The sequence below is a fragment of the Phacochoerus africanus genome, chromosome 2, assembly GCF_016906955.1.
Source record: "Phacochoerus africanus isolate WHEZ1 chromosome 2, ROS_Pafr_v1, whole genome shotgun sequence".
Lineage (NCBI taxonomy): Eukaryota > Metazoa > Chordata > Mammalia > Artiodactyla > Suidae > Phacochoerus > Phacochoerus africanus.
In genome coordinates, this window is record NC_062545.1 from 266,905,869 (window position 1) to 266,931,249 (window position 25,381).

The 25,381-nt window shown below is 38.0% G+C and overlaps 1 protein-coding gene and 1 pseudogene across 1 annotated transcript; both read right to left on the reverse strand.

Annotated features, from left to right (window-relative positions):
* Positions 1-282: 282 nt before the first annotated feature.
* On the reverse strand, positions 283-1,224 carry LOC125121398 (olfactory receptor 1J4-like). Its single transcript, XM_047769624.1, has one exon. It carries the CDS (start codon positions 1,222-1,224, stop codon positions 283-285), a length of 942 nt encoding a protein of 313 aa, XP_047625580.1.
* A 21,690-nt stretch (positions 1,225-22,914) lies between these two features.
* On the reverse strand, positions 22,915-23,442 carry LOC125120944 (olfactory receptor 1J4-like; annotated as a pseudogene).
* Positions 23,443-25,381: the final 1,939 nt, after the last annotated feature.

The window sequence follows — 25,381 nt, forward strand, 5'->3', positions numbered from 1 at the left end:
TCATCCAGAAAAAAAAATTTAAACATATCTACATATACACACAGAGAAGTATCGTGCTTTGAAGACCACAAGTTGAATGTGTATTGTGGGGAATGTGTATTTAGGGTTATGAAAGAATAAATGGAGAAGAAATAGGACTAAAGGGAAAGGGATTGATCCATAACAGAATGACCATTTAAAAGACAGTTAGAAAATTTCTAGAGACATGGGTGACCAACACACAAACTTTTAAACATTTCTGACAAGGTCAGTGAGGGAAATAAGAACGTGGTTATGTGATTCTCATTTGGCTAAAAGTTTAATGTTTCTGTAAAGCATCCCCATAGCCAAAGTCATGTCTCTGTTTCTCAGGCTATAGATGAAAGGGTTCAGCATTGGAGTGACCACTGTATACATCACGGAAGCAATGATGTCTTTGTCCTGGGACTGGCCTGATGAGGAGGAAAAGTACACTGCCATAATTGTCCCATAGAACAGAGACACCACAGAGAGGTGGGACCCACAGGTGGACAAGGCTTTGCAGATCCCTTTAGTCGAGGGGACCCTCAGGATGGAGAGCCCAAAGTGGCCATAAGAGACCAGGATGCCACTCAATGGAAGAAAGACAACTGCAGCCCCTGCAGTGAATATGATAAGCTCATTGAGAGAGGTATATGAGCAGGACAACTTAAGCAGAGCGGCAAGATCACAGAAGAAGTGGGGGATGATGTTGTCAGCACAGAAGGACAGTTGAACCAGGAGAAAGGTGTGGGTCAGGGCATTGGCACAGGAGAGGAGACAGGATACAGCCAACAGACATATGCACAACTCCTTCCTCATGATGATGGTATAGCGTAGAGGGTGACAAATGGCCACATACCTGTCATAGGCCATCACTGCAAGAAGGAGGTTATCAATGCAAGCAAAAAATATAAAAAAATACATTTGTGTTACACACCCTGCATAGGTAATGGATTGATCCTGAGTCTGCATGTTCATCAGCATCTTAGGGATGGTGACAGATGAAAAGGAGACATCTGTGAGGGCCAAGTGGCTGAGGAAGAAGTACATGGGGGTGTGGAGGCGAGGGTTCAGCCTGATGAGCAGGATGATGAGCAGGTTCCCCAGCACTGTGGTCAGGTACATGCCCAGGAAAAGGGCAAAGAACATGCCCTGCTGCTCTGGATGGATGGGGAGCCCCAGGAGGAGGAACTCAGACACGTTGCTCTGGTTCTCTCTCCTCATGGTGCTTTTCTCTCTTCTTGGAATGAAGAATGCTTGAAAATATTAAGTTCTCTGATTAATCAATTTTAGCAGTCAGAAAAAAATATATATATATGTTTCCTTTTGGAAAGTGGGAAACAATCTGTTTCTCATATATTCCTTAAACAGTTAACACATAAGGGATTTAGAAAAATTATCAATGAGTCTCCTTTTCTTGGTTCAATGACAAAATAGAATTTTTGCATCTGTGTTGCTGAGTACTAGTGCATGGAAATGATGTCTTAGCCTGGTTTTGCCCCAAGAATGTTTTGTTGTTCAAATTCCAAATCATCAACCGCTGCACAGAAACTTGTAGAAAATGTGAACTCAACATCCACTGTTACATTTCAGATGGGAGGCAGACTTTTCAAAGAAAAGAATGCAAAATATGGTATTGTATTTTTTAAAGAACACTCATTGATATACATACACTTTGCTGTTTTTAATTCAGAGAGAGTCCTTAAGAAACTTGAAATTATGCTAACCCATTCTCCCTACTGCAGACAAAGAGGGATTTTAAAAAATATTCCTCTTTTAAAAGACTAAACAACTTTTCCTATTTAAAAGCTCTCAAATTATTCCCACTGACATCACAATGAAGTTTAAGGCCTTAATATGGCTTATAGACCCTGAGCAGACTGTGTCTCTGCTACTTTTCCAATCTTTTCCTCCACCACCACTGCACCGACTCTTGCTGATGTCTCCATTCCAACTTCCCTGGAAAAGTACCTTTCCATTTGATATCACTTAGATGCCCTCTCCTTTGGTGTTTGTAGTTTCCCTGAGATGCTATGTCATGTTGGGAAAACAAAGACCAATATGCCTCCCAGCAAATATTTTATGGGAATTTATTTATGGCTTATTTTCTACTGTTGACACATAGAAGGTTAAATGATAACAACATCTTAAACTATCTATTCAAAGTGTATTTTTAATACATTTCCTTTCCTCCGTATGTCACATAATAAGCCCCATAACATTAACAAAACTATGATTAAAAATGCCAAAATAAGTGAGATTTAGCTGTATCCCAAGTTTTCATGTCCCTATCAGGTGATCCTGCCATTTTTTAAACACTTGCTGGTTAGTTATAGTAAACAGAAGTAATGACCCATGAAGATGTCCATGTCCTAATGCACAGAACCTGTGGATCTGGTCTGGTACCTGGCAAGGGAGAATTAAGGTGCAGGTGGAATTAAGGTGCAAATTAACTGAATTAAATATGAATTATCCTAGATTATCTGTGTGGACCTCAGGTAATCACAGGCATCCTAAATGTAGAAGAAATAATAAGAGTCAATTAGAGATTTTATGAAGTTATATTCCTGGCATAGAAGATAGAGAAAAGGGACACAAACATTGAATTCAGGTGACCTCAGGTGGCCTCTAGAAGCTGGAAAAGGAACAGAGACAATCCACCTTGAGAGAATTCAGAAGAAATAATAACAAAAAGAATTCTGACCTCCAGAAGTGTAAGATAAATAAATTTGTGGGTTTTCTAAACCCTTACATTTGCAGTAATTTGTTAGACCAGCAATAAAAACTGATATGCCAGTAATAGGAAAATTTCAGGTATATTAAAGTAATCTGGTTATTTGGGCACCAGTGAGCAGCAAAATCCTGGTGTCCATCCCCAAATTACACCTTGTATACAACAAAAAAATATGGCTTGGCTGAGCTAACTCCTACCTAAAATGGAAGGAAATGAGGATATTATCTCATTAGAAGTGTTTGCCATTGATCATAAATGTGACTTAAAAACAACCTCTCTTCTATATTCAGTAACTGGAATATGTCAGGATCTAAAGCAAGTGAAATTCCTCCTGAAAGAAATTGCTTCCCTGTGTCTCTGTTTTATCTCTTTTTTTTCTTTTTTTTTCTCTCTTTTGGTTTATCCCTTCTCTTTGTCATTCCTTCTCTCATTTTCTCCTTCCTCCTCTCTTAGTTCTCATTCTCTCTGCCACTACATCTTCATTCTTTGTCACTCCATGTCTTGAAATATGCTCCCCACCCTCTCTCATTTTCTCTGGATTTTGTATTCTCTCTTCTCTTCCATGTCAAATTCAGCTTTCTTTTATTTCCTCTTCTAGACCCACATGTAAGCCCATATGTTGCTGAGAAACAATGTCCATTCCATCCCAAATACTGACCTTGCTTGCATTTATGTTCCAGTGTGTGGTGGGTAAATATACCCTGAGTTCTCTTTAAGGGACCTGAATTTTAGCTTCCAATGTCCTAAACATCTCTTGAGCATCAAAAAGAAAAGCAGCAAGCTCAGACTCTCCAGATTCTCACTCCTGTCTACCACCCCAGATCTATGAATTGAGGATTATGACTAGACAAGGAGAAAGCCCAACGGGGCAGGGAGAAGAACTTGTAATTTCTATTTCAAGGCATCCATAAGAACTGGATTTATTTCTGCATTTCCCCCTTGGTTCCTCTAGAAAAATGTGTCCCACAGGAGAGCAGTTTTTGCTGAGAACCTTAGAGAATGAACCCATGGAGGAAAAACCTCAGGCATCATCACTTTTCCTTCTTTTCTGGGCTCTGTTTCCCAGCCTATTTCACCCTTCAGCATAAGATAAACTCCAGAGAGTTAAAAAAGAAGTATTACATCCAATGAGATCCAAATAGCCAAAGGACCAAATGACTTCTGAGAATTTGGCAGAAGAGTATCCTACTCAAAAGGATCTTATTGGGCCATACCCACAGGTGACCCAAAGGAAATGATCTCTTCTTCCTTCTTACTGGTTATCATTAGGAAATGTAAAGCAACAAGAGACAAGGATTATCACTTTATTTCTTTGGAATATCTTAGTTTTGGTTACATCAAAATACATACATACACACATGCACACATACATACATACATACATACATACATAACACTGAATAAAAATAGTTTAAAAGAAGGAAAGACAGGAAGAATAAATGAATAAATAAAAAATGATGAAAAATAACCCATAAAGGAAACATACTTGCACTAGGGGATAAAATGCTGAGGCACAAACTACCCAGAAAATTTGACTCAACTTTTAAACCTTCAGGCTCTTTAAAATTAACCTTTGGAAGAATGTTATTATTTGTTGTGGCATTATTGATGCTTACGTGTGTGATATACAGAACAAAGAAATATTGATAGCTTGAGATCATCTTTGAGGGATTATTTTGCCCTTTTTGTTATCTGAGGTTAAAAGATAATAGGTAGAGCAAAGCTTTACCTGGGCAGCTTCTTTCCAGCTGTGATGACCCTGGGTTACTGCCACAATGTCATGTGTATCAGAGCAGAAGGACTGGAGAGACTCTCAACTCAGACCTGTTGAAGTCCAACAGCATTTTAGATACAAGCCAGAGAAGAAAGTTACCAGAATATTGGCCAGGAGCAACTCTCCAAAATCAAAGTGGACAAATCTGAGCTGTGCTGGAGTCTAGTGTTTCCTCAGTGGAATTAGCTTCAGTTACCTGGATGACAATTCTTTGCTATTTGTCATTTGTCTGTATCCTTACTCTCCCCATCTTCCTTTCCCCCTCTCCTCTTGCTGCTTTCTTCAATCCCCAGATATAATCCTTGTCCATAATTCTTAGTTTAGAGTTGGATCCTGGAGGAATGCAAGTTAATCAATCTTCTATGACTTGGTGATTTTTATCATTGACTGATGAGAGTCAGCATTTCTATCTTCACTATGATTCAGGAAGCACTTTTAAAGGTGGATCTTTTAGTGCTGCTTTAGGATAATACCCTTAGATGGTGCTATACACTCTGGTATTTTATGTTCTGTTCAATCTAGTTTATGTTTTTAAAAGCATAATTTTGACCTAGAAAAATGAATTCTACATCTGCAAAAATGCTATTCCAGATAAACTGACACATGGAGAACCTCCTAAATCCTACACACTCTGCTAAGCCAGATGAGAAAACTGGGACTGAGAAGGATCAACAACCATGCCCAAGGTCTCACAGTGGTAGATGTAAAGGGCTGAGGCCAGGATCTATGTGCAGGTGTTCACCACCTTCTATCAGGGCCTCACATATTAACATTGTACTGCACTGTTTGGCTTTTGCTGAGGCTCTGTGGAAATACAAATATAAAAAATAATGGAAAAACACTACAGGAGGATGGAGTGAGATGCAAAATAAGCAATATTCCCCCAAAATATGAGGTGGCATCTCATGGTACTTTTGATTTGCATTTCACTAAAAATCAATGATGTTGAGCATTTTTTCATGCGATTATTGGCCATCTATATATCTTCCTTGGAGAAATGTCTATTCAGGTCTTTTGCCCATTTTTCAATTAGATTGTTGGCTCTTTTCTGTTGAGCAGTATAAGTTGTTTCTATATTTTAGAGTTGCAACCTTTGAAATTATTATCTCCAATTCTGTAAGTTGTCTTTTTGTTTTCCTTTTGGTTTCCTTTGCTGTGAAAAATGTCAGTTTGATGAGGTCCCATTGGTTTATGTTTGCTTATATTTCTGTTGCTTTGGGAGACTGACATGAGAAAACATTTGTATGGTTGATGTCAGAGAATGTTTTGCCTCTGTTTTCTTCTAGGAGTTTGATGGTGTCTTGTCTTATACTTAAGTCTTTCAGCCATTTTGAGTTTATTTTCATGCGTGGTGTGAGGGTGTGTTCTTATTTCATTGATTTTCATGCAGCTGCCCAGGTTTTCCATAAATACTTGCTGAAAAGACTGTCTTTTTCCCATTTTATGTTCTGGCCTCCTTTGTCAAAGATTAATTTACCATAGCGGTCTGGATTTATTTCTGGGTTCTCTACTCTGGTCCATTGATTGGAATGTCAGTTTTGGTACCAGTAGCACACTGTCTTGAGGAATGTGGCTTTGTAATATTGCCTGAAGTCTGGGAGAGTTACGCCTCCTGCTTAGTTTTTGTTCCTCAGAATTGCTATGGAAATTCTGGGTCTTTTGTGGTTCCATATAAATTTTACAACTTATACAACTCAACAGGAAAAAAGCCAACAACCCAATGGAAAAATGGACAAAAGTTCTGAAAAGACATTTTTCTAAAAAATATATACTGTCGGCCAACTAGCACATGAAAAAATGCTCAGCATCATTGATTATTAGAGAAATGCAAATCAAAATTACCATGAGATACCACCTCACACCAGTCAGAATGGCCATCAATAATAAGTCCACAAATAAATCCCAGTGGGGTATGGAGAAAAGGGGACACTCCTGCACTGTTGGTGGGAATGGCAGCTGGTACAACCACTATGGAGAACAGGATGGACATACCTTAGAAAACTATACATAGAACTACCATATTACCAAGCAATGTCACTCTTGGGCATATATATGGACAAAACTTTCCTTAAAAATGCACATGCACAGACATGTTCATTGTAGCACTATTCACAATACCCAGGACATGGAAACAACTCAAATGTCCATCGACAGATGGTTGGATTTGAAGATGTGCTATATATACACAATGGAATACTACTCAGCCATAAAAAAGAACAAAATAATGCCATTTACAGTAATATGGATGGAACTAGAGACTCTCATCCTGAGTGAAGTAAGTCAGAAAGAGAAAGACAAATACCATATGACAACACATATCTGCAATCTAATATATGGCACAAAGGAACTTTTTCACAGAAAAGAAAATCATTGATTTGGAGAACAGAATTCTGGTTTCCAAGGGAAGGGCCAGGGAGTAGGAGAATTTGGGAGCTTTGGGTTAATAGATGCAGATTATTGCCTTTGGAATGGATTAGCAATGAGAAACTGCTGTGCAGCACTGGGAAGTATGTCTAGTCACTTATGATGGAGCATGATAATGCGAGAAAAACAATGCATACATGTAGTTGTAACTGGGTCACTATGCTGTACAGTAACAAAAATAATGTATTGGTGAATTTAAAAAAATTGAAAAACAAAAACAAACAAAAATGTGGGTCTCTACATGCCTGATACTAACAGACAAAAATCCAGGGATAAATTAGACAAAGATCTTGCTTTCTCTCTCTCTGCACATGTATTTAGAAAGGTTGAGGGCCCAAAAGGCAGCAGAATACAAACAGTTTGCTAGCAGCAATAAGCATTTGCTTATTGGCTGCAAGTTATTTTTAGGAGAGGGACTCTTTCCTGAGGCTCAAGGAACTTGTCTTTTGATGGTTTCATACCTTGATGCTCAGGGTCCTATCTGAGTGGGTGGGGGTGAGAAGCAGAGCCATCAGACACAGCAATGGTGCCTATTAGGATTGGCTTCCTTCTGTTTCTTAACATTTGTCAATCCACAGACTTCTCTTTCTGGATCATCTCTTTCCTGTGAAATTCACAAAACTATACATTATTTTCATTATCTACAAAAGAAAGGCATGATTACATAAATATTAGGGTTGGGAAATTTTTTAATGTATAAATGTCTCCACTCCCAACAACACAATACTTTAACATTTTGGAGCACAGCCTTCTAGGTTTTAAGAAAATATTCTATATTTTGGCAAATGGTCATAAACATGCAAATTTTCTATTCTGCCTTTCAAAAATAACATCAAAACTTTTCATAAACATTTTAATGGTGTTGTAATATTCCTGGGCTGTGTACTATTGTTGCCTTAACCCCTCTCTCATTGATGGAAACTAGGCTATAACTACTTATTCTATTTTAAAGTTATACCACAATGACATCTTTCCAATTCCAGTTCTAATTGTATTTTTTATAGTTGATTTGCAATGTTCTGCCAATTCTAATTCTAATTCTAACTCTAATGAAAGCTTTTTTCACTACTGAACAAAGGGTAGAGACAGTCCTATGTTGAAGCCAAGCCACCAACTACCAAACTGCACCTACTCATATTTTGTTACAGATTTTGGCACTTGGATCAGTTTTCTTCTCTACAAATTAACTATCAGCTTGGGTGCATGAAGCAAATGCATGTATGAACCACTCAACATGTAGCATATATATCCTCTGATCTCATCTTCAGTCATTCGACCTCCCTTGCACTTTAGTCATCTATTCCCATGGTTATATTAGGAAGACTGAGATTGCTTTACATATTAAATTTAAACTTTCAATATGCTCTTCTTGCTTTCTCCTCTACTCATTCATTACACAGAATCTTTGGCCTCATAAATTGATCCAGTCTCTGATCCTGTCCATTTCCCCAAAATTAGTTTTCCTCTCCACTACAGGACTCATGGTTTCTCACTCTCTTACCTATTGCCAAAGTCTTTACTCCAATGACCTCCACCCCACCCATCTAGCAAAACTTCCATGTTTGATCAATCCAACTCTTCACCTTCTGTGCTTCCTTACTTTCCATTTATTCCTCTATCTGCTCTAGTCTAGAGTCTGTTCCCACCACTCACTGACATCGCTCCTGGTTACATCACCAAAATTCTCCTTATTACCAAATTCAGTGGGTCTTTTTCATCCCTTAACCTTCTCCTTCCCTATGTTCCCATGGTCCCATGCTTTTTTATTTTCCTTCCATATCTCTCATTCTCTGATGCCCTTTGGGGATGATCTTTCTCTGTCATTTCCTTATTTGCCAGTGTTCTCTCTGCTCTGTGTTCATCTCTGTTCACTTCCCTTTCTCTTTGGTCTTTCTTTCCCTCCTTTCTTCCCCTATTTTTCTTCTTCTTTCCACATTCATCTTCTTTTCTGAATATTTTTTATTCATCTCATTTCTTTTTACAATTTCACCCTCTTCTATAATAGTGGGCCATGAATATCAATCTGGATCCAAAATATATTTACCTACTTCCTAAATGTCTTCTTGTGAATGAGCTTCAGGTACTTCTTATTTGGTGTGTTAGAAACTTCTCAAATCTGTTTCTCCTAGGTCCCCTACATCAGTAAGTGGCACAAGCATACACTCAGCTCTTCAATCATAAATTTAGAGAAGTTTTTAATGCCTTCACTTTCCAGAGTCTCATAAAAGTCAGCTCCCTCCCAAATTACTGCATCCTTTAAATTCTGATTCTGAAGGAAACTTAAATCCATACAGTTCTCTCCACCTCTACTGCCTCAGACAGACTTCTATAATCTCTTACCTGAGCAATTGTGACCACTTCCAAACTGGTCTCCCTGCTGCTGGTCTTATATCCATCCGTCCATCCTTTCCCTGCCAACATTCCCTCCATCTACTGAAAACATCTGCTTATTATACATTCTTCACTTATAGACATACATTTGATCAAAACACTGTCAGTCTTTGAGCAAATCCTTCTAGAGTTCTCCCTTTCCTTTGGAAAAAAGTGCAAATTGTTCAACATCCTCTTCGAGGTTCTGCACCATTCATTCCTGCTAGTTTCTTTGGCCTCATCCTGAACCTCTTCCCCTGTTGATGTGGATATTTCACCTATTCTAATTTTCATGATAACTAATTCCTGTTTCCCTAATTTATCACCTTTTCTCTTCTCCATGTGTTTTCCTGTACCTTTGTTTTTCTCCCTTCCAAATGATGTATCTAAAGTGCCCACATTAACTTTTATTGTTTGGATTTTCTTGGGTCTGTTCTTACTTGTGACTTCCTGAAACATACTTTTCTTGACCCTGAAAATTTGGATTTATACCCCATCCTCACTGCTCCCATACAACTCAGCACTTGCCTTCATTACATCATTTGACACACATTGTTCTGTCTGTTCTGCTCACTAGATTGGGAGATGTTTTAGAGAAAAAAAAAGTGTTTTCAAATCTTAATTAACAGCATTTCACAAGATTCTTGATACCTGGTAGCTAGAAAATATTTTTATGAATGAGTAAATAAATGAATTTTTTAAAAGAATAATAAAATTCTATCTCTTGCACTTAATTCTGTGTCTTTATTTCTGTCAGTCTGAATGGAGTAGATTTCTTAAGTCTTCTCACACCCATTATTATGGTTAAAGAATATATTTTGAGCCCTATCACAACTATTACTATACATCATAATTTTAAAAAACCTATATGCATTCAGGTGTGTCTGTAAGAAGAAAAAAACCTCTATTTCTGAGAAACATAAGCCAATCATTGCTGGCAAAATACTTTTATTCCCCAGGGATGAGTAGCAACTCTTCTCCCACTTCTGCACTGAATGCAGAATGAAGGGGTCCACAGGAACCAGAGCCTGCTGCTGCAGGAGAGCCATTTGCTGCAACAGAACCAGGCTCTAGATGTGAAGTTAATGTGTTTTTGTTTGAAACCCCATCCTTTGCCCTTTTTCTTTTGAGCCAGTCTCAATGCAAAGAAACAGAATAAGTTCTATCTCCCACAGGAATGATTAGGAGCATTAAATGAGCTTTTATCAATGTGAACATTCTCTAAATCAATCTGCAAATAGTGAGTCCTCATTTATATACCCAAAGGAGTTGACTATATTTAGTATCTGGCAAACACACACCTCCATGGGGAATAGTTAAAGCAAGTTCATTTATCACTCCCAAATTGTCCCTCAACAGAATTTATTGAGCTTGGTCCCCTAGGTCCCATGCTGGCTGTTAAAAAGGAATACATTTGTAATTGCTTTGGATCCAGTTAAAAAGAGAGTGTACCACCTCCTCACTTAATGGCTTCTCCACATTCTAGATCAGTCTTTTGGGGAGAAAATGAAAAATTAGTTCATGCCCTGGAGCTAACATCTTTTGAATTGATGGAAGCTAGGTAAGGAAAATGCTTTTAGACCTCACTCAGAAGTGTGTGTGTGCATGCACATGTGTGAATGGTCTATTACAAAATCTTGCAGATAATTAAAATTCTGCCAAGTGCTTTTATAATTTTGTTGTATCATCTCAAGTAACTTAGGTAGACAATAATTATAATTCCTTGGTGTTTGTACTTTTACTTTTAAGAAGATGTTCTTTCACAGTTTTGCTGAGTATATGGCATGTATGTGAGCTGTGAACAAAACCTTCCAGGTTTAGGAGTTCCCATCATGGCGCAGTGGAAATGAATCCAACTAGGAACCATGAGGTTGCATGTTCAATCCCTGGCCTTGCCCAGGGAGTTAGGCACCCAGCACTGCTGTGAGCTGTGGTGTAGTTTGCAGATGCAGCTCAGATCTGGCATTGCTGTGGCTGTGGTGTAGGCTGGCGGCTACAGTTCCAATTGGACCCCTAGCCTGGGAACTTCCATATGCCAAGGGTGTAGCCCTAAAAAGACAAAAAATAAATAAAAATAAAAAATTAAAAACATTACAGGTTTAAAAATAATTAACATGATGATGATGATGATGATATAATCTGCATTGCTTTTGCAAATAGTTGTAAACATGCCTGTATAAAATTTTCTATTATGTTTCTTCAAAAACTACATCAGAAACTTCATGAATTCATTTTACTAGCTATATGATGTTACTTCCAGTGGCTGTGTATCATAATTGCCTTAACCTTTCACCTATTGATAGACATTAAGTAAACTTTGAAAACATTGACCAGGATTTTGTCTTGGACCCCTTAGAAATTCATTTTATGAGAAGCTGTCTTTGTAAATCCAGTAGCTGGTCTCCTAGTCTCTCTAGCCACTTATGATCATCTGATTAAGGACTGAGGCAATACATCCACCCAAAAGCTTTGGGGAAATGACACACCCCATCTTCTTCTCTTTAATGAGGGGCACATACCAAGATGACTCTTATCTGTTAAATCTTGCTCTAAGGGAATCAATGTATCATGGTGGTTAGAAACATGGGATTGAATGACCTGTCCATCATTTACATGATGAGTGATCTCTAGCAAATTACTTTTGCTCTTAAGGCTGAGTTCCCAAAGGGTTAAGTGTGAATAATGCCTTTATTGTGGCACTGTTAGGCTGATATAAAGTACATATTACTGCAACTGGCCTATATTATTCACACAGTAAACATTATTAATGATGAACATTATTATAATATTGTTATTGTGATTATTGATATTACCTTCTATGCACATATCTTGAGCCACAGATTTTTCACTCACCCTTGAACTTCCTGATTTACTTCCCCAAATTCTTTTTTTTTTATTTATTTTTTTTTTGGCTGCACTTGTGGTGTGTGGAAATTCCCAGACTAGGGGTTGAATCAGATCCACAGCTGTTGGCTACCTCCACAGCCACAGCAATGCTAGATCCAAGAAGAATCTGTGAGCTACACTACAGCTCACAGTAATGCTGGATCCTTAACCAGCACTAAGTGAGGCCAGGGATTGAACCTGAATCCTCATGGATATTAGTCGGGTCACTACTGCTAATCCAGGATGGGAACTCCCAATAATACATTATTTGTTGTAACAACATAGTTTTATAATAAGCTTTGATAGGTTATCTGAATCTCCACCTTCTTTAAAAAAGATATAGACTAATGGTGTGTCATATGCATTCTGTGGTATATGGAATGATTGGCAATGGGAAACTGTTGTATAGCACAGGGAATTCTACCCAATATTTTGTGATTTTCTGTGTGGGAAAAGAATCTGAAAAAGAATGGATGAGTGAGTATATATAACTGAATCACATAGTTGTACAGCAGAAATTATCACAACATTGTAGATCAACTATATGTCAATAAAACTTTTTAAAATACTTCAAAAGATAAAGATAAAAAATAAATTAAAAATACATATAAATTATAAGAAATATTATTTTATATTGGAAATAAATCTCTCATGGGCTACATTAGAGACTCTGAAAATATTAGAATTCTTTTTAAAGGGGGTTACATTTGGCTTTGGGGTTATATTTCTTTGAATATGCAAACAAGTGACATGGGGCCTTAGGATTGCTAAGATTAAACCTGGGTCTTGAACAAGACCTAATGTAAGTTTCTTAAAGAGGTTGTCATGATGATTTGAATTGGATGTAACATCTTTTTTTGATTCACAAATTTATATTGTGTGTGCATGAATCACCTTTGATAGACTCTGGGTCTACAAGCAATGAACAAATTAGAAATAATCATGGAATGTGGAGAGAAGAAGAGGATGCAGGATGGATTCAATAGATCATTACACACAAAATTACAAAGGACAAGGAGATTTCTGATGTCAAATAATTTGTTTTGTTTCCAAAAAACAAACTCTGGATGAAAATGCTTGGATCCAAATCCCAGCATCTCTTCTCACATCAGTGACTATGAGATTGCCTGGCTTAGCTATCCCATTCTGAAAGTAGAAATAAGAATCCCTACCTAGCTCAGATTCTTAAGACATTCACATCACTTAATACATGTAAACAATTAGAACATTGTATAAGGACAGCATTTAATAAACATTAACTCTTAGCATTGTCATTCACAGAGATTGGCTACAAACTAAGAAAGAAACCTACATTTTTTTTTCATTTATCCAGCAAAATACAGTAAATGTATGAAAATATGAAGACCTTCCATAAATCAAGAAAACATCTCTATTATTCTAGGCTAAACTGAAATTTTTTCTATCCAAAGACATTCCACTCTTCCCTTCAACTTTCTCCACTAGTCCCCTCCAACTGATGTATCAGCATGAGGAGGAGAACCAGAGACACATGTCCAATTTCCTCCTCCTGGGACTCCCCATCCAGCCAGAGTGGCAGGGAATGTTCTTTGCCCTGTTCCTGGGCATGTATCTGACCACAGTGCTGGGGAACCTACTCATCATCCTGCTCTTCAGGCTGGACAGTCACCTACATACCCCCATGTACTTCTTCCTCAGCCACTTGGACCTCACAGACATCTCCTTTTCATCTGTCACCATCCCTAAGATGCTGATGAACATGCAGACTCAGGATCAACCCATTCCTTATTCCAGGTGCATTTCACAGACTTACTGTTTCATACTCTTTGCAACCTGGACAGTATCCTGATCACTTTGATGGCCTATGACAGGTATGTGGCCATCTGTCACCCTCTGCATTATGAGTCAGAGCGTGTGTATCATGCTGGTGGCTGGGTCTTGGGTCATTGCTTGTGCTTGTGCTCTTTTGCACACCCTTCTTCTAGCCCAACTCTCCTTCTGGGCTGACAACACCATCCCCCACTTCTTCTGGGATCTTGCTGCCCTGCTCAGATTGTTCCGCTCAGACACATCACTCAACTAATTGGTAATCTTCACTGCAAGATTAAGAGCATCATGCTTCCATTCGTGTGTATCCTGGTTTGTTATGGCCATATTGGGGTCACCATCCTCTGGGTTCCCTCTACCAAGGGCATCTGCAAAGCCTTGTCCATGTGTGTACCACATCTCTCAGTAGTGACTCTCTTCTATGGGGAAATTATTGGTCTATATTTTCTTCCCTCATCCAACACCACCAATTACAGTAACATAATAGCTTCACTGATGTACACAGTGGTCAGGCCTGAATCCCTTCATTTATAGCCTGAGAAATAAAGACATGAAAGCGGCCTGGAGAAAACTCTGGAGTAAGAAAACTTATTCTTCCAACTGATACTTAACCTTTTTTTAAAACATCCCTGTGATTTTATTTCTTCATTTACATGTAAATACAAATTATTGAAAATATAGATCACTTGTCTTCTTTCCTCAGCTGCCACTCAGAAATCTCTGCTGCTCTTATTCTTTCTTACAGCTGTTGGGGGGGATAGTAAAGGGGAATATGCATCATAGGGCTTAATTTGCTCTTTTCTATGATAACAGGGATTGTGAAATACTTTGAGGATGCTATGTCCCCTTGGCTGGTATCATTAAATGGAAGTTGCAAGGGCTAGCCTTCCCCAAAACTTTAAAGTTTTATAAAACCTGTCTGGACTTTCACATCTCCATTTCTGAAGCATTTTCCATTTCAGTAAGAATGTGGCTTCTCCCTGCACCCAGTCACCCAGGCATCAAGGGACCCAGAGTTCTGCCAGAACTTGCAGGGGGAACATATTAAATTTTACTCTCCTTACATGAAAATGGATTGCTTTCTTGCCCTTCAGGAATACAGCCTACATTTCTTTCCTCCCCCAAAGCTTGTATATATTCAGCAACAAAATAAATGTCATCTCCACTGATTCAGGTACTGTAAAAGAGATTTTTTTTCTTTTGTCTTTTTAGGGCTGCACCCACAGCATATGGAGGTTCCCAGGCTAGTGGTCTAACTGGAGCTACAGCTGCTGGTCTACAGCACAGCCACAATAATGGAGGATCCAAGCCTTCTCTGTGACCTATACCAGAGCTCATGGCAATGCTGAAACCTTAACCCACTGAGCAAGGCTAGGGATCAAACCCACAACCTCATAGTTCCTAGACAGATTCATTTCCACCATTCCATGATGGGAACTCCTCAAAGAGCTTATTACATGGTAAAACCATCTGCTTTTTTCTGGTGGCTATTTTTTCCTATATATCCACTGATACCCAAACCATATAATTTATTCCTGACAAAAACCCTGAGATATGTTAAGAAACTCAGGCTTAAATAGGCAAAGAAGGGATTTAGGATCATTATTAGTGAAAGGAGGACTTGAATCTTGGATGTCTGACCCCAGAATGATTTAGCCAAGGACCAGAATCACTGATATACAATACTGTGTCCTGGGGAGGACTCATCAGGTCAGCCTAGTGGCAGAGGATATACTAAAGAATTTCCTAGAGAAGATGTCACTTCCCTTGAGACTTAACAAGTCTATATTATCCAAACACATGATGTTCTAGCTAGTCCTGATGATCACAGGGAGGGGGAGCAATGTTTCAGGATGTCAAACTGGAAGTTTCAACTGAGGCACCAAGACATGAGAGACAGCAGATGCCAAAATGAGTTGTAAAACATAAAGTGAAGATATTTATTGGACATGCCCAATAATTGTCATAACTCTTGAGGCTCTCAACCTAGATGCAGATCTAAAACATGATTAAGAGTTGGAGATGAGGGGTTCTTATAAAGATGTTTCTTTCAGAGAAAGCATTTATATTACTTATGAATCTGAGGGTTTGTTGAGGCTTGGCTGATCTAGCCTGGGATGGTGGTTTTTCTGGATTTGGCTGCTCTCACTCATGCTTCTGTGGCCAGATGTATTTTAGTTGATCTAAAATTGCCTCATTTGTGGTGAGTCTGCCTCACATATTCTTCATTCTGTTCCTGAAACTTGCATCTTCCTACCCAATCCTCCTTCCTCATCCTTATGCACTATCAGATTGTCTGTTAAGTTAGCATCATTAAAACCCACTTTTTAATTTTGTTTTGTTTTGTTTTGCTGCACCATGACTTGTGAAAGTTTTTAGGCCAGGGATCAAATCTGAGCTGCAGCCAAGACCTAAATCAAGTTGCAGCCAAGCTGGATCCTTAACCCACTGTGCCATAGTGGGAAATTCCCATTATCACCCACCCATTTTTAAGGCTTCCCCTCCTTGTAGCGGTGAGGTTGGAAACTACATTTTCCAGTTTTTTCTTTTCTGGATTCCTCGTGTTTAATGTTTTCCAATGAGTGGAACTTGTGGGTAATTTAGAAGGTGGAAGAGAAAAAGCCATTGCTCTTTGGAGGTAATTACATTACAGGCAGATACATAAGCTGAGGTGAGGTTCACCAAAGTTTCTCAATGGGCTTCTCAGAGTCACCTGTGTTACTACAGCAGACTGAGAGAGTAGGGGAAGTTTTTCCATGTCTCTTGAGATTTGCAGCTACTACAAATCAACCTTTTAAAACCAACTATTTTTTGTTTTAGGCTGAAATCATCAGCTGTAACAATTTTAATCCTCAAGGGCTATTTCCCTGACCTCAATTCCCCAGATTTTGGAACAACTGGAAAAGTATGCACTTTTGTTTTAGTCTTCTGGAAAAATCCTTACTGATGTACTTCCCCTTCAAAATTACCCACCATTTACCTGCATCTATATTTTACAGTACAGGTGAAATTGCCTGATTGATATTTTTCATTTTTAGCCATGGATATCTATGGCAGAGTAGTGGAGAAAGAATGAACAATTTAAAAATTAATTAAATTTTAAAAATTTATTATTAATATGAAGAAACTTTAAAATAAATATCTACCTTGTACTGCATTAAAAATAACTTCATGTATTTCAAGAAACTAAAGGCAAAATTTTTAAATTTTACATGAGAATATAGCACACTAGTTCTATGCATATGAGACAGAGAAGTCCCTTTTATCTTTTTAAAAATCCAGTTGTGGTTTAAACTACACTGAAAAGCACACAATCTACTATGCTATTTCAAAAATGCTTTTGGGGCATGGAAATGTCCAAAGTGCTATAACAACTGGATTCTACAAAACTGTTAGCAAGGATACATAACTGATGTTGTATTATCCTATTCTGATAACACCAAACTCAGGTTTTTACCCTGTATTAATTAGGACAGGGGCATGGGTTTTATGCTAGACATTCAACTGGTTTATATTTTCCAAGGTCACAAACTTCCCCCAGACTCTGGACAATGCCTTGCACATAAGAGCTATTACTCATAAGATGTTTGTGTCTTGTGTGTTTAATTGATATTAATACTCTAAATTTGAAATGTAACTGCAGTGCCATTTAAATCTTCTTGTAGATTGTTTTGTTAAACACCTCTAGCCTTTGATCAAGAGTACAAAAGTGGATCCACCTAATGCTGAATTATCTACAGCAAACTGTTTTAGAGGGGATTGCACTGGGTTATTCCCCCCACTCTTTCTGCAAATTCAAGATGCTCCTCCTGACAAGACATCTGAGGCCACCCTTCCTCAGTCTCTGCACTTTTCCTGATGCCATACCACCTCCTTGTTGTCTATATAATAGAATGGTTGTGTTTTTGAGGCAAATTTTTCAAGTAGGCAGTATAAAGGCATAAAGGCCAAATAGTACATTAAGAACTTCAATCACACTCAAATGAAAACATTGATAGATAGTAAAAAAAGAAAAAAAGTAATAAGCTTCCAATAATGGTTGGCATTTTCAATACAAACAACTGACAAAAGATTATTTTTTAGATTCTATGAAGTCTGTCTACAATGCAATAAAAAAAAGAGAAACAACTCAATAGAAAATCTGGAAAAGACATAATCATGGATTTCACAGAGGAAAACTGTGTACCAGTAAGGATAATGGTGGCTGCTTAAATGGTCCAGTGTGGGTCTTTTAGAGGGTAGATAGCATTGTACTATCCAGTGACTCGGAGACCAAGTCCAATGACCTCTCAGGGCAGCAGGTAATTTGCTTCCAGACAATAAAGGGGAAGACACATATGCATTTTTAAAATTCTGGCCATGAAATAATACACATTCTTTTCCACTGAGAAGAACATGCCATGTAGCCACACCTAGAGTAGTTGTCTCCCAGAGACAACTTCACACTTGGGAAGGAGGTCCTGACTTGCAGATGGACAGCCAGCTACCTCTGCTGCAAAGAGCCAATAAGCATAAGCTAAGATGCTCTACCTCATAAATTACCAGGGAAAGAGAATGTAAAACCATGATGAGATATATATTTGCCAGAATTGTAAAAATTAAGAAATTTGTTAATGCCAAGTGTTGTTGAAGAAGTAAATTGATAGGAACTCTCATACTCAGGTGATGAAGATTTAAATTAGTATAACTTTTAAAAACTTAATAGACTGTATTTCTTAGAGTAGTTTTAGGTTTACAGGGAAATAGAGCAGAAAGTTTTGGTACACTTTTCCTCCAGCCTTACCCAGTTTTCCCTTAATTATTAACATCTTGCATCTGTGTGGTATATTTGTTATGACTGAACTATTATTAATACATTTTATTAAATAAATTCCATTGTTAACATTAGAATTCACTTTGTGTTGCTCAGTTTTAATAAATTTTTGACAAGTACATAATCATCTATTTTATAGAGTAATCTGTATATGTTATTCCCACACTTTGGATTCTTCCCTCCCCCAGTGGTTCCACCTATGGTAACCATAAGATTGGTTTTGAAAGCTGTGAGTTTCTTTCTGTTTTATAAATAAGTTCTTTTGTATAATTTTTATTGAATCCCATGGAAAGAGCAACAAAGCCAGATTATCTTAATTCACCTGTGGGATCACCTAAGTCAGAACTTTTGGAATGAGCTAAATGCCTGATTAAGGAAAGTTGCTATCATAAATTCTCCACATGTATCAAATACCAAACTCCTTCAAAATATTTTGATTCCCATATTCACATTCCAAACACAGTAGAGTTTGGAATATCAGCACAGCCTTAAATGTCACTCCAAATGCTAGTTATATACTATTTAATTTTATATTTATGTATAAAATTTGTCTTTGTCTTTCTGGCTCATTTCACTCAGGATGAGATTCTCTAGTTCCATCCATGTTGCTGCAAATGGCATTATGTCATTCTTTTTTACAGCTGAGTAGTATTCCATTGTGTATATATACCACCTCTTTCGAATCCAATCATCTGTCGATGGACATTTGGGTTGTTTCCATGTCCTGGCTATTGCGAATAGTGCTGCAATGAACATGCGGGTGCATGTGTCTCTTTTAAGTAGAGTTTTGTCCAGATAGATGCCCAAGAATGGGATTGCGGGGTCATATGGAAGTTGTATGTATAGATTTCTAAGGTATCTCCAAACTGTTCTCCATAGTGGCCATACCAGTTTACATTCCCACCAACAGTGCAGGAGGGTTCCCTTTTCTCCACACCCGCTCCAGCACTTGTCATTTGTGGACTTCTTAATGATGGCCATTCTGACTGGTGTGAGGTGGTATGTCCTGGTAATTTTGATTTGCATTTCTCTTATAATCCACAATGTTGAGCATTTTTTTCATGTGTTTGTTGGCCATCTGTATATCTTCTTTGGAGAAATGTCTATTCAGGTCTTTTGCCCATTTTTCCATTGATTGATTGGCTTTTTTGCTGTTGGTTTGTATAAGTTGTTTATATATTCTAGCATAATTTGAAACTATTTTGTCCCATTCTGTAAGTTGTCTTTTTGTTTTCTTTTGGGTTTCCTTTGCTGTGCAAAAGCTTTTCAGTTTGATGAGGTCCCATGGGTTTATTTTTGCTCTAATTTCTATTGCTTTGGGAGACTGACCTGAGAAAATATTCATGATGTTGATGTCATGTTGATGTCATGTTGATGTCTCTTGTTTTACCTAGTAATGTCAGGAACTTCTTGCCATTATTGGAGTTTAGGTTCTTCTGCCAGTGGTTGGTTGCTGTTCTGTGTGAGTCATTTATCCTGTAGATGTGGTTTTTTTGTTGTGTTTGTGGGAGAGGGCGAGCGTATCCCCCTACTCTTCTGCCATCTTGTCTCCTCTATTATCAAGGAATAATTTGAATAGTGTGAATAATTATGAAACCGAACAATATATGTAAGGTGAAATAATATTTTACAAATGCACCAAGGCAATTGAAAGTGGAAATGATATTGTGTCAATAAATGGGGCTGGCATGATTCAATATCAATAAGCCTTAATGGACATAGAGTCTTGTGTTGCATCACATACAAAACATATAACTAGAAATGGGTCAAATTATTGAGAATTATAATGAGAAAACTATTTTGAATAGATAATTGGATACAACCTTGGAAAATTTGGGGTATCAAAGTTTACTGAATAGGACAAAAAAGTCATGAACTTTTTAAAGAAATAAATAATAATTTGGACTTCATAAAAAGATGCTCTTAGGCTTCAAAAGAAACTCAATATAATAAAACAACCAGCTTCAGACTGGCAGAAAATATTTATAAAATATATTTCTGATAAATTAAGAATCCAGAACACTTAGAGGAGACAAGAAAGCCAATTCTTTTTTTAAACTATGGGATAAAAATTTGAAAATATATTTCACCAAAGAAGATAACAGATCAGTCTATAGAGAGATACCTAACATCCTTAGTCATTAGATAAATGGAAATGAAAACCAGAGCAAGATACCACAGCAAACCCACTATAATGGCTGATATCTGATTACTGGCAATACCAGAGGCAGTGAGGATGTTATTAGAAAATGGAACTCTCATGCATGGTCAGCAGTAATGTATAATGTAGAACCTTGATGGGAAATTGTTGGTGAGTTTCTCTTAAAGTTCAACATACACTTGACCCTACAATTCCATTCCTAGGTAATTCAGCAAAAGAAATAAAAACTTTCTTCCCATAAAGAGTTGGATGTAGAGATATAAACATAAACATATAAATGGGAAAATTATACTGATACACAGGAAGGGAAAGCTAATGTTCATTATTCTTGGTCAGTGGTCATGTTAAGTCAAATTTAGTGTGGCATTTGTTTCAAATCAAACATATTTTAGATGTTTTAGAATGTTTTCAATTAGCACAGAAGAAGAAAGGGATATTCAGAGGATTGAAGAGAATTGCCTCAGGCCACATACTCTGTCAGGTACAGGCTGCAATTGGGATCTATTTTCCAAAATACTCTTCTCTTAATCTATGTGGTGCTGAGCCACAGAATCAGTTTTTATCATATTCATCTTTAACTAAGTATACCCTGAAGAAGGAAAACTATGCATCTTTCAACAGATATAGAATAAAAGAGATTATTACTTAGGCTCATAGCATAAAACTTGTATCATGAAGCTGAGTAGAAAGGAGTTCCATGGAGATTCATAATGAAGACATTGAATGAGACAGACACAAAATTCAATGGGGGCAACAGAAGGCTCAAGACCATGGGTGCTTTCATTGTCTTTCTCATTCCCAGTCTGTACTGAGTGGGCATTTTCTTCAAACTCATGCATGCAGTCACAACACCCCAGAGATGACTAGTCTGATAGTGAACTGCTGAGTGTAGAGAACAGCAGTGTCTTAGAGTGATCATTGTTTCTAAAATCCAGAAGAAGCCTTGAGTCCCTAAGTGGAGGAGCTGAACTCATAGCTGTGGATGGTTTCCTGGAGAAATAAAGGCTGCTCTGCAGTTTCTTCTCCTGAGTCACCATCATCACCACAAGCAACCCGAAACATGGAAAGAATGTGAATGGAGAGCAAGAAGAGGAAAAGACATAATTTACCAAGTCCTATCTCTGCCACCTTTCTATGCCTCCAGAGCCTGGTTGGCCTGGATCTTCCACCCATCCATAGTGACACACATTTCCTCCTCCCAACCCCTAGCAACCACCATCCTATCTTCTGCTCAATGAATTGGTTGTTTCAGTTTCCACATAAAAGTGAGATCATGCAGTATTCGTCTTGTTTTGAGTTTGACTTATTTCACTAGCATAATGGACAATGTTCCAATAACTTCTTCTGAGGTATAATTTACAACACAGTTACTATAGTGAACCAGACTGTATTGTACACTTGATATTTAATCCAATAGTACAGTGGATCTTAAATTCTCTCACCCCACACAAAAATAAATTAAAAAGGTAACTATGTGGAGATGAAAAATATATTCATTCACTTGATTATGGAGGTTATTTCACAATGTACACATATCAAAATAATAATCTGAACACTTTAACTGTGTCCTACATCTATAGGAAAATTTTACCTCAAAAAAGATGTTTTATAACAAACGAATAAATTCACGTGATATAAGAAGAGAGACATAAGTACTCCCAGATATGTAAATTCTCAATGTTACAGACAAGGGCAGTAATCAATAAGGTCAGCTCAGAATTCACAATTTATACTAAGGTGTTGTTAAGAAAAGAAAGAATAACAAATTGTGATTCAAGTTACCAAATATTTACTGAGTATTCATTCCAGGCCAGGCTCAAGATTAGATATGTAGGATATGGGACAATGTGACTACATGTGTCTGTTATAAAGATGAGCAAAGATCATTGAGAAAAGACTGCTGCCTTGTGGAAGAGTTTCTTCAGGGCCCCCTTCATGTCCCTGTTTCATATTCTATAAATGAAGGGGTTCAGCAATGGGGTGACCACTGTGTACATCACAGAGGAAATTATGTCCTCATCACTGGAGGTGCTGGATGAGGGGACCAAATACAACCCAATAATTGTTCCATAATACAGAGAAACCACAGAGAGGTGGGAGCCACATGTGGACAAGGCCTTGCAGATGCCCTTGGTGGATTGTACCTTCAGGATGGTGGCCCTGATGTGGCCATAAGAGACCAAGATGTATATTAGTGGGAGGATTATGACTGCCAGTCCTACTGTGAAAATGACCATCTCATTGAGGTACATGTCTGAGCAGGAGAGTTTGAGCAGGGCACTAAGGTCAGAGAAGAAGTGAGTGATGGTATTGTCAGCAAAAAAGGACAGCTGGGCCAGGAGGAGAGTGTGACAAAGGGCACTGGTCCTGAAGAGAATCCAAGATACAGTGAGGAGTAAGGTATAGAGTCATTCTCTCATGACAATGGTGTAATTGAGAGGATGGAAGATGGCCACATACTGATCATACACCATTGAGGTGAGAAGGAAATTGTCTAGATCAGTAAAAAATATGAAAAAATACATCTGTGCTATACCCCTGGTATAGTCGATTGATTTTTACACAGTGGGCATGTCTATCAGCATCTTTGGGACAGTGACAAGTGAAAAGGAGATGTCCATGAAGGCCAAGTGGCTGAGTAAGATGTACATGGGGGTGTGGAGGTGAGGGTCCAGGCTGATGAGCAGGATGATGAGCAGGTTCCCCAGAAACACAGTCAGGTACATGCCCAGGAAAAGGGCAAAGAACACCTTTCTGCTCTGGCTGGATGGGGAGCCCCAGAAGGAGGAACTCAGACATGCTGCTCTGGTTCTCCCTCCTCATGCTGTTCTTACCTCAGCTGGGAATTGGCTAATGTGGGTAATGTCAATTAACATGCCACAGTACTAGAGTCATGTCCTTTGTCAGCTGAAAAGTCTTAATTTTGGCTACATTTCCCTTTATTTCTCTTAAATGTTTGTGAATGAATCAGTCTTTACAATTTCGGCTTCAATAATACATCAAATTCTCACATTAAAAAAATCTTTTCCCTATGAAACCAATGGAAATTTATTTTTCATTCAGTAATGAATTATTGAACAACACTTTGCCCCATATTGAGTACATAGGAGTCAACTCAAGAACTGAGAAGTCTCTGTGTTCAAGTTTATATTTTTACATCAAGCCAGGTTCACACATCTGTCATTTGCTAAGATGAAAATGTGAAAATGGCACCAGGAAAGATGTATCAATCATTCATTTCCTCTTAAAACAAACATGAAACTCCTTACATTTGCAGAGAATTACGAAATCTATGGCATGGGCTTCCAGTATAGTTCACTGCATCCTATCTGTTTTGAATCACTTAAAATGCCCTATTATCAAAAATGTCCAATCCAGGCTTCCAAGCCAATGTCAATAGTTCTGACAAACTGTTTAAGGTTTTATGTGCACTTTCAAATTAAATCTTCACTGTAGCTCTAATAAATATTATTACACATTTTTTAACCAGAAGAAAACAAAAGCATATATTATTTAAATGTTCAAATATAGACACAATTAAGTGCATCAGGTGGAATCACAACACAGGTCTGTCTGACCAAGATCCATGTTCTTGACTACTCAGCTTGGAAAATATACCCTCAGAGTTAAAATGTCCACAGAAGCTCTATTATGTCAGCTGCCTTTCTCCAAAATGTTCCCAACTGCCTCTAAGAAAAACTTATGACCCCTACTTATATATCATGCAAAGGATTTTCACATGCTTTAACCACTCAAAACAATAATTATATTTTAGGACTGCTTGATTCACAAGGCAAATCTTATGTCTTCATTTGATAAATGTGGAAAGTGTAGCTAAGAGATAAATTACTTACCTCTGGTGACTTAGTTTTCTGATGGTCGATTCCAGGTTAATATATAGTGGGAGGTGGTTGAGCCCTCCTAGATAAAAGGGAAGGTTTTGTGCAGCACTACCAGCATCTGTGTGCACATGCGTAGTTCTGTAGTAATGCACCACAAACTATTTCCATGAGCACAGGTGCATCTATAGTTGTCTGCCCACAATTTATAGTATACCTGATAAGGGGGACAAAGAAACTTAGATGTAGCAGGAAAACAAGCAGACTATATAACACATTTGGTGCCAGTCTTGAATACTAATCACCTGAGCCAGTGCTGGCATGAATAAACACTGCTTCCCAGTTAAAAAAAAAAAAAACTTAGTGTCTTGTTTCTCTGTACATAACCCAACTAACATATTCTGGGGGCTCAACCAGGATTTGGAGACAGTGATTTCACCTCCATTGTCCCAGGGACAACCCCTGGGATGCCAGGAGAGGTTATCTCCCTGGAGCCAGCTGACTTATTGGTCCATATTGGACTAGCACTCTGGACATGCCAGGACAAGAACCCAGGAGCACAACAGAACACAGG

What these genes read in the sequence shown, in the direction of transcription:
- LOC125121398 (XM_047769624.1), bottom strand. Translation starts at nt 1,224, where the DNA reads ATGAGGAGAGAGAACCAGAGCAACGTGTCTGAGTTCCTCCTCCTGGGG.